Here is a 9,092-nt window from a genome sequence, read left to right as displayed (position 1 = left end):
TTTTGTAATTATAGATCAAATTGTCACATAAGGCCACAAAACATCACATATTTGCATTCACTACGAGCACAAGATTAAGCTAAACACGTGCATGTACTCAAGCAAAGAGTAGTAAATGTCACCCAATAGATTGTGGCCGCTCGATGCGTAAGCAACGGACAGGATGGAATCTTGTGTGATGTTGGACACCACATCTTCTCCGTTGCGTCAAGGCCCTTGGAGATGTCTGAATTGCAGCAACAGAGGCTCCCTTCTCGTTCCCCAAATCCTCTCACTCCTCACTCCCGTGCCGTCCGCCCGTAGATTCCAGATCGGCGGCGGGATGGCCGGCGGCGCGGCGGACGGGCGACAGATCCGCGTGGGTCCGGCCGTCCTCGAGCACCAGCCCGAGTCCCCTCCTCGTCCGCTGCCGCGGCCGCATGGCGCCCGGGAAGTTTCCTCGCCGCCGATCCCAGAAGAGCTCCTGCTGGACATCTTCCGCCGCATTCCCGACCCGGCCGACCTCGTCCTCACCTCCGCCGCCTGCGTCACATTCCATCGCCTCATCGCCGACCGCTCCTTCCTCCGGCAGTACCGCAAGATCCACGCCCCGCCCCTCCTCGGCTTCCTCCAGTACGGAGACAATGTCTTCCACCCCGCGGTCCCGCATCACCCCTCCGCGCCGGCAGCTCGGGCCGTCGCCCTCGCCGGCGACTTCTCCTTCTCATTCGTCCCCGCCCCTGACCCCGCTCACCGCTGGGTCGTCCGGGACAGCCGAGACGGCCGCGTCCTTCTTGAAGCAAGCCCCCGGGAAGGTTATAGTGCCCGTGGAGTCGTCTTCACAGAGTTGGCGGTGTGCGACCCGTTGCACCGGCAGTATCTCCTCCTTCCCCCAATCCCCGGCGACCTAGCAGCTACCGTGGAAGACCCACTCATGCGAATACGGCCGCATTTCAGCGAGACTTTCCTCGCTCCGCAAGGCGACGGCAATGAGGTGTCAACTGCTGAAGAGACGTCATTCAGAGTGATCTGGATGGTCCAGTGCGAAGCTAAGGTCATAGGCTTTGTCTTCTCTTCCAGCACCAGGCAATGGCGAGCCATTCCATCCCAGAGTTGGGCCAATTTGTTAGCTGGCTTCGTGTCATCCACTGGGATGGCACTCTTCTACGGGCACCAATGTACGTGTGACTACTTTTACTGGCTGCCAAACTGTCAGTACGATTTGAAAATGTTGGTGCTCGACACCCTGAGGATGGAGTTCTCCGGTGATGAACCCCCAACTGAAGCCAAAAATGCGTTATTTCTTGGTATAACCATGATGGAGACAGGAGAAGGCGGTCCTAGAATGCTTGCTGGTACCTATGACATGACTTGCGGCAATCATACCCTTTGGAGGAAAAATGGTGAGAGCACCAGCCAGTGGCAGAAGGAGAAGATGGTCTCACTCTCACCGGGCCCTCGGGATGTGCTGAGATGTTCAATTGGGAATGATTTGGTCCTGGATCACTTTGGAAGCTCGTCGCCTGAGAAAGGCTTATACACAGTGGACATCGAAACATTACAGCTTAAGAGAGTGTGTGCTTCAGTGCATGGCAGCGCATATTGCAACTACCCACCATCGTTGTCGGCACCGAAAGTATCGAGTGGTAAACTTTCTGTTGTTTCATACTTATTCCCTGCACTTCATTATTATCACACAGCTTTGTCTGATTCTTGATAGTAAGTTATTGTGATCTCTTTTTTGTTTGCACATTTTATAGTTGTTACTTCTTCTGTGCCTGTGGCAAAGATGATCATGAACATGATTGTGATTTATTTGTTAGTCTGTTCTAAATGCTACTTTATGGTAATCAGACAAGTAAGAGAGGATCTTGAACACTATGAATACTATTTTGGGGGCATTGTGGTTTTGTACAGAACACTAGACCACAACAATTATTTTGGATAAATAGCTTTTTGGGTCAAGCTAATGGAGAAGGAATACTAGCTTAAAATTATGTTCATCCTTGGATTATTTCACCTTGGAAACATTCTTTCTTGGAAGGAGTTGGTTTGTCTCTTTTCATAGACATAATGAGACAGGGAAGTCACATTTTCTTCATCTTCACACCTATACATTTATCTCATGATGTTGACTTCTGATAAGATATACGGAGCCATAGCTGCTATGGTTGCAAATATAAACCGAAGCAATTGTTACCACTAATGCATCCTGTGTATATTGTGAGGATAATTGAAGGGTTGAGCTTGATTAATTTCTCAAGGGAGTACTATCCCACCCAACAATGGTGCTGCTATTCAAATAGCTAATAGCTTGTGCTCAGTAACTGTTTGATTTGAAATAAGCTTCTCAAGATCAATTAGAGGCAGGGCAACCGTGTTTTGACACAGTTTAAAGTTTTGAACTTCTCACCTATCCCACTGCAAGTAGTTTGTTGGCTGTCGCTACTAGCACCTCTGAGTTTTTTTTTTTTTTTGCTTCACTTGACATGGAAAGTTTGTATAATACTAGGTAATTTATGAAGTCTTGCAACATGAGCCTACAGTTTCTTTTATAACTTTTAAGTACTTCTATGATTCATTTCTAAATGAACACATCTATGCATTCCCTCTTGTACTGCTAATTGGGATGGTAAACAAAGAAAACTGAGTGTTTGAGGTGAGTATTACTAACTGGGCCATGGGGAAAAAAGAATTCTGAAGGTCAATTGTCCATGCATCGTGTGCTTTGTTTGTTTTAAGCTCTTGTATTTTATCATAGCTATTTGAAGGGGAGCCTTGGCGCAGTGGTAAAGCTGCTGCCTTGTGAGGAAACAGCCTCTTACAGAAATGTAGGGAAAGGCTGCGTACTATAGACCCAAAGTGGTCGGACCCTTCCTGGACCCTGCGCAAGCGGGAGCTACATGCACCGGGCTGCCCCCTTATTTTATCATAGTTATTTACTAGCTTCTTCAATCCTTCATATGTTTCCTCTTAGGCGATTTTCCAGGTGTTACCCAGTATAAAGAGCCGTTGTTTGTTCCTTGTTAATAACAAGTTTCTGAATATCTGCATTTTGGTTGTGCATATATTTTAAGATGTGGAGGAAGTGCTCGAACAAGGTGTGGAGGCCCTACAAGCTAAAGGGGCTGTAGAATTGCCATCAAGCTGGAGGTCAAGCTGATGTGTTGGGGGTTGGAGATGGTGCCGATTAAGGTTGTGCTGCAACTTGACCTGGAGTTTATCTGACAATTGTGGTGTATCTGCTGCATAAGTTGGCGAGAGCATTATCAATGTTTAGTTTCTGTGCAATCAGTTAGCTAGTTAATTAGGACTCTGTATTAAGTAAAAGTGACTGTGATCTACTGATGTTGTTGTATGCCTGCAAGTTCAAGTGTGTGGAATGACACTGGTCAGGTATTGGAATTGAATAAGAAGCCAAGACGTGTCATTGGAGATCAGATATTTGAGACTGGTCAATCAATTTCTTCCTGCACATGCGTATGAGAGGTATGAAATCCACGTTTATGTTTTAATTCATTTTAATCTGAGCCAACCTGGATGACAGTAGTACTGTGTGTCTTTATAATGTGCGTCCTTTCCTGAAAGAGATAATAATTTACCTGTCTTGTTTTAGAGAACTCAGGCCGTGTTTTGCGTTGTGACAGACAGATTTTTCTTTTTCTGAGACCTTGAACAAGGGGTAGCGCAATTTGCGCCAGCTTTCCAATATCCATGACAGAGAGGATTAGAATGTTCTGGAAGGAATCGTTGCCTAGGCTAAGTGTCATTGGACATTGAGTTCCCTATGAACAGAGCTAGATGTAGAGCAGCTAAGGGCTTGCCTAGCTTTGCCGCAAAAAAAAGGGCTTGCCTGTTGGGCAATAAGCCGCGGCGAGCCCGGGGCGCGGTGTGCGCGTGCGTGCGTGCAGTGGCCGCGTCGGGTTCGGCCCGTGGCAGGGCTCGGGCGCGTGCGTGCGCAACCGAGAGTAGATGTGTGTGTGTGTGTGCGTGAGCTAGTGCGAGTGTGCGCGGGGCCACGTGGGTTGTTAATTAGCGAGTAACCAGGGGAAGCGACCGCGTCGGGCACGCGGGGAGGCCGCGGCGATCGTGTGCGTGCGCGATGCGCGGGCGCGAGCCGGAGCGCGCGGGGCGTGGGGAGTGGGGGGAGCGAGTGCGTGTGGGCGAGGCCTGGCATGTCAGTGCTCGCGGGTATAAAACCCCCTCACCTCTGTGTAGCTCGTTGACACGTCGAGTTCGTGCTCGAGGGAAGAAAAAGGGCGTTTGTGCGCCGGAAAAACTCCAGTGTCCACTGTCTCCTCCGATTCCCTTCTTCCTTCTTCTTCTGTCGTTGAGCGCAGAGAGAGAGAGCAAGGTAGAGCTAGGGCTAGGGTTTAGGAGGAGCTGCAACAACATTGCCTAGCTACATGGTGATGGTTTTACTGCTTGATGAACCACATTGTTTTGTGTTGTAACAAGTTAATTCCTTCCAAGGGGAACTGCTGCTAATGCGATTCTTCCCCTATGAATTACCAGAAGATTAAAATAATACTGCTGCTAATGCGATTAACTTGCAGGAGGTTGGCTATGGCATTAAAAGAATACTGCTGCTAATGCGATTGTTTGTGGTCAGGCTGGTGTGGCTATGTCATTACAATTCTGTCCGCTTGCAGGAGGTTGGCTATAGTACTTCCTATTTGAATACACTTTTAATTTTGGGATATTGCACTGGTATTGAAGAAGGAGCGGCTGGAACAAGTTTGTGCTTCATGCTCAAGCGCAGTCACCACGGTCAGAGTAGTGCTGATGTCGATGGTGCAGATCGGGCAGGGTTGATGATTAGAGATGTTGGTGATGCAACTTGAGAATTAACCACCAAGTTGGTCAGTAAAATACAGTGCTTTTGGCTCTATTATACGGTCATCTAGAATGATACTATCTGGAGTTTTTTTTTTATCTTGTGTCCCTTGATCTGAATGTTCGGTGCATTTGTTTGTTGGATCAGGTAGCAAGAGCATTAGCGGCGTTTTAGTTTCTCAATACGTTAATGGAGAGTATGAACCAGTCAGTGCGATTCTGATCCTGTTGTATGCCTGCAAGCCTGTACCTGCTCAACTAAGTTGGTGAGGGGTACTACTGTCCTTTTGGCTCTGTAATACTGTCATCTAGACTGACAGTATTTGGAGTTTGTTTTGTTTACCATAACACGGAAGTTATTGGGTCGTTTGTTCGTTGGATTAGGTAGCGAGAGCATTAACGGTGTAAGCAACGGACAGGATGGAATCTTGTGTGATGTTGGACACCAGCTTCTCCATTGGTATATCCGCGTCAAGGCCCTTGGACTGTGGCGGCTCTCTTTCTTGTTCCCCCTTGCCCCTCCACGCCGGCAGCCAGAGCCGTCGCCCTCGCCGGCGACTTCTCCTTCTCCTTCGTCCCCGCCCCTGCCGACGCTGGCCGCTGGGCTGTCCGGGACATTCCCGACCAGAGCTGTCATTCAGAGTGATCTGGATGGTGGAGTGCGGATTTAAGCTCGTTACCTTTGTCTTCTCTTGCAGCACTAGACAATGGCGAGCCATATCCCAGAGTTGGACCAATTTGTTCGATGGTTTGCTATCATCCACCGGCAGTATGCGTGTGGCTGCTTTTACTGTCTGCCAAACTGGCAGTGGCAGCACAAATCGAAAATGTTGGTGCTCGACACCTGGATGATGGAGTTCTCCATTGCTGAACCCCCATCCGAAGCCAAAAATTCATCCAGCACCTGTATAACTATATTTGAATCAGGAGAAGGCAGGCCTAGAATGCTTGTTAGGGGGCCTGACATATCTAGCCGCAGTTATACCATTTGTAGGAAAAATGGTGGGAGCTCCAGCCAGTGGCAGAAGGAGAAGATGATCTCACTCCCGCTGATCTCTTGGGACATGCTCAGATGTGCAAAGGGGACGTACTTCCTCCTGGATCATCGCGGAAGCTCATCGTTTGAGCAAGGCAGATTCACAGTGGACATCGAAACTTTACAGCTCAAGAGATTGTGTGCTTCGACGGTGCATGGCCACACATATAGCAACTACCCACCGTCGTTCTCATCACCGAAAGTATCAAGTGGTAAATTTTCTGTTGCTTCGTAGTTATTCCCTGACATTCATTGTTATCCCACAGCTTTGTCTGATTCTTGATAGTTAGTTATTGTGACCTCTTTTTTATTTACACATTTCATAGTTGTTAGTACTTCTGTGCCTGTTGCAAAGATGATGAAGATTCATGAACATGATTGTGATTTATTAACTAGTCTGTTCTAAATGGTACTTTATGGTAATCAGATAAGTAAGAGTGGATCTTGAACACTATGAGTACCATTTTAGGGGCATTGTGGATTTGTACAGTACACCATATCAAAACAAATATTTTGGAGAAATAGCGTTTTTTGGTCAAGCTAATGGAGAAGGACTACAACTTTGCAATTATGTTCATCCCTGGAAACATTTTTTCCTGGTAGCAGGAGTTGGTTTATCTCAGTGTGTTGGCTTCAGATAAGATATAAGGAGGCATAGCTGGTATGTTTGCAAATAAAAAGTCAATCAATTGCTACTACTAATGCATTGCTGTGTATATTGTGAGGATAATTGAAGTGTTGAGCATGATTAATTTCTGAATGGAGCACTATTTGATTTGAAATAAGCTTCTCGAGATAAATTAGAGGCAGGTGTTTGTACATCGTTTGAAATTTTGAACTTCTCACCATCCTTCAAGGCACTGCCGAATGCAGGTAGTTTGTTTTACTTGACTTGACTTGACTTGACTTGGAAAGTTGGTATAATATTAGGTAATTTATGAAGTCCTGCAACATGAACCTATCCTTTCTTTTGTGACTTTTAAGTTCCTGTATGATTCATTTCTGAATGACCGCGCATATGTTTTTACCCTTGTACTGCAAATTAGGAAGCTAAACAAACAAAAGTGAGTGTTCGAGGTCGATATTAGTAACTGAACCATGGGGGAAAGAATTCTGAAGGTTTATTTTCCATGGATCATGTTTCACGTTTGTTTTAAGCCCTAGCATTTTATCACATCTATTCTGCTAGTTTCTTTATGTGTTCTCTTCAAGCGATTTGCCAAGTGTACCCATTATCGAGAGCTGCTGTAAACAAACAAGCTTCTGAATATATATACATTTTGGTTGTGCATAATTTTGAGATATTGGACAGATATTGAGGAGGAGGTGCTGGAACAAGGCGTTGAGGCCCTCCAAGCTGAAGGGCCCGTGGATGGCCATCATAGATGAGAGTACTGCTGGTAAGGCGGATGTTGGATGTCAAGCTGATGAGTTGAGGGTTCGAGATGGTGCCTATTAAGGCTTGTGCTGCAACTTGAAAATAGACTTGTGGTATGGTCATCTATATTTGACCTGGAGTTTTATCTGACAATGGTGGTGTATCTGCCGCAAAAGTTGGCGAGAGCATCATCGATGTTTAGTTTCTGTGCAATCAAATAGCAAGTTAATTAAGACTCTGTATTAAGTCAAAGTGATTGTGATCTACTGATGTTGTATGCCTGCAAGTACAAGTGTGTATGTTATGACACTAGTCAGGTAGTATTTGGAATTGAGGAGAAAAGTTGATGTGTGTACAAAGGCAGTGACTTGCAAGGTTATTTATCTGCTCTGTTGTGCAAATTGTTCTGCATTCCTGGACTGCTGGACATTGAATGAACAGAGCTAGAAGTAGAGCAGCGAAGAGCTGGGCTGGGCTGGGCTGGACTGGCTACATGGTTATGGTTTACTGCTTGATAAACACAAGAATTGTTGGCAGGCAACTACGGGATTCCCGGGAATGTTAGTCACCTTGCTCTGTGCTGTGACAGGTTATGTTAATTTAACTTTTCTAGCAGGATAAACCACCGGAAGTTCGAAAGAAAACTGCTGATGATGCCAGTGTTGGTTGTCAGGCCATTGGTAACCACAGGTTGGTCATCAAAAGGGTACCTTTGGCTCGGTGTGGTCCGTAATATGGTCATCCAGAACAAAATGGAGTTTATCTTATGTGCCTTGATCTGACTATGGTTGGCGAAAGCATTAACATTTTGTTTCTGTGCTACCAGCATGCTAATCAAGACTGGCAGCACCTCAACTTCAAGTTTTTGTTGGCAGTGGCACTTCCAGTAGGCAAATGATCACCATCCTTACAAGTCTTCAAGACAGTTTGATTCCTGTCACAAAAAGGAAAAATATTCTCAGTTTTATGTTTCACTAGTCTCAAGTATGTGTTTTCGTTCATGCAAGTTGTTGCAATTCTGTCCACTTGCGGAAGGTTGGCTATGGCATTGCCAGTGGAAGCGTCGCAACTACCGATTGCTTTTACAGTTTTATGTGTTTTTAAGTATTTGTTTCACTATGTTTACGCGCCTTTGTCATGTTGCGAATGCTAAGACCTACCATACGCGATCTGCCCCTCTTTATTCATGAGCTATCGAGTATCTACAATTTGAATACACTTATGGTTCTGTGTTTCTTTTTCTGGAGGTGTTCTTTCCTTTTTTTTTCCAGATATTCTTGTTGTTCTCCCCCACACTCCTGCTACTAGGCTTGACTATGGCCTGCTGCAACTACTTTTTCGGCGCTCACATAGTCGCTCATGTAATTGACTTCGGTTACCCAGGCTTTTTTGCCTGTTTTGAAATGGATTGTACAGGTTTTGGGATATTGTACAGGTTTCACCGAGGAGCTGAGAAGGAGATTGCGGAACAAGCTCAAGCACACAGCCAGGGTATTGCTAATGTGGATGCCGGACATGAGGCAGCGTTGATGATTAGAAATATTGGTGAGGCTACGATGCAACTTAAGAATCAACTTTTTTTTTGTTTGTACTTTTTTTCCCATATCCATTTTATAATTTTGGTACATATTTTTTGTACACATCAGAAACATTTTTCTATACATATTTAACATTTTATAAATGCATGATTAACATTTTTAAACTTTTATATCTAAAGTAATTTTTAAAATAGATATAGTTAGAAAGTACACAAATAATACAAAAAAAATGCATTAAGGTGAAAAAAATGAAAGAAGAAAAACGCTGAAGGCGTTTGTCCATGCTGGGCCGGCGCAATGGGGCGACAAACTTCAGCGAGAAGTC

At 45.4% G+C, this 9,092-nt stretch overlaps 1 protein-coding gene across 5 annotated transcripts; it reads left to right on the top strand.

Moving 5' to 3' along the window:
- Nucleotides 1-252: 252 nt before the first annotated feature.
- LOC119324033 lies at nucleotides 253-8,279 on the top strand. Of its 5 annotated transcripts, XM_037597760.1 has the most exons (4): nucleotides 253-1,625; nucleotides 3,057-3,468; nucleotides 4,536-4,841; nucleotides 4,964-8,279. In XM_037597760.1, exons 1-2 carry the CDS (start codon nucleotides 323-325, stop codon nucleotides 3,140-3,142), a joined length of 1,389 nt encoding a protein of 462 aa, XP_037453657.1. In that variant the 5' UTR covers nucleotides 253-322; the 3' UTR covers nucleotides 3,143-3,468; nucleotides 4,536-4,841; nucleotides 4,964-8,279. The 5 variants fall into 5 exon arrangements, with proteins under 5 accessions (XP_037453657.1, XP_037453658.1, XP_037453659.1 ...); XM_037597761.1 differs by lacking the exon at nucleotides 4,536-4,841 and having other exon boundaries at nucleotides 5,795-8,277; XM_037597762.1 differs by lacking the exon at nucleotides 4,536-4,841 and having other exon boundaries at nucleotides 7,164-8,272.
- Nucleotides 8,280-9,092: the final 813 nt, after the last annotated feature.

Source organism: Triticum dicoccoides, chromosome 6B (genome assembly GCF_002162155.2).
Source record: "Triticum dicoccoides isolate Atlit2015 ecotype Zavitan chromosome 6B, WEW_v2.0, whole genome shotgun sequence".
Taxonomy (NCBI): domain Eukaryota; kingdom Viridiplantae; phylum Streptophyta; class Magnoliopsida; order Poales; family Poaceae; genus Triticum; species Triticum dicoccoides.
This window is presented reverse-complemented; position numbering and strand designations above follow the sequence as displayed.

Coding starts and splice junctions, on each gene's coding strand:
- LOC119324033 (XM_037597760.1), top strand. CDS start 323: ATGGCCGGCGGCGCGGCGGACGGGCGACAGATCCGCGTGGGTCCGGCC. Junction 1,626..3,056: donor GGCACCGAAAGTATCGAGTG/GTAAACTTTCTG, acceptor ATATATTTTAAG/ATGTGGAGGAAGTGCTCGAA.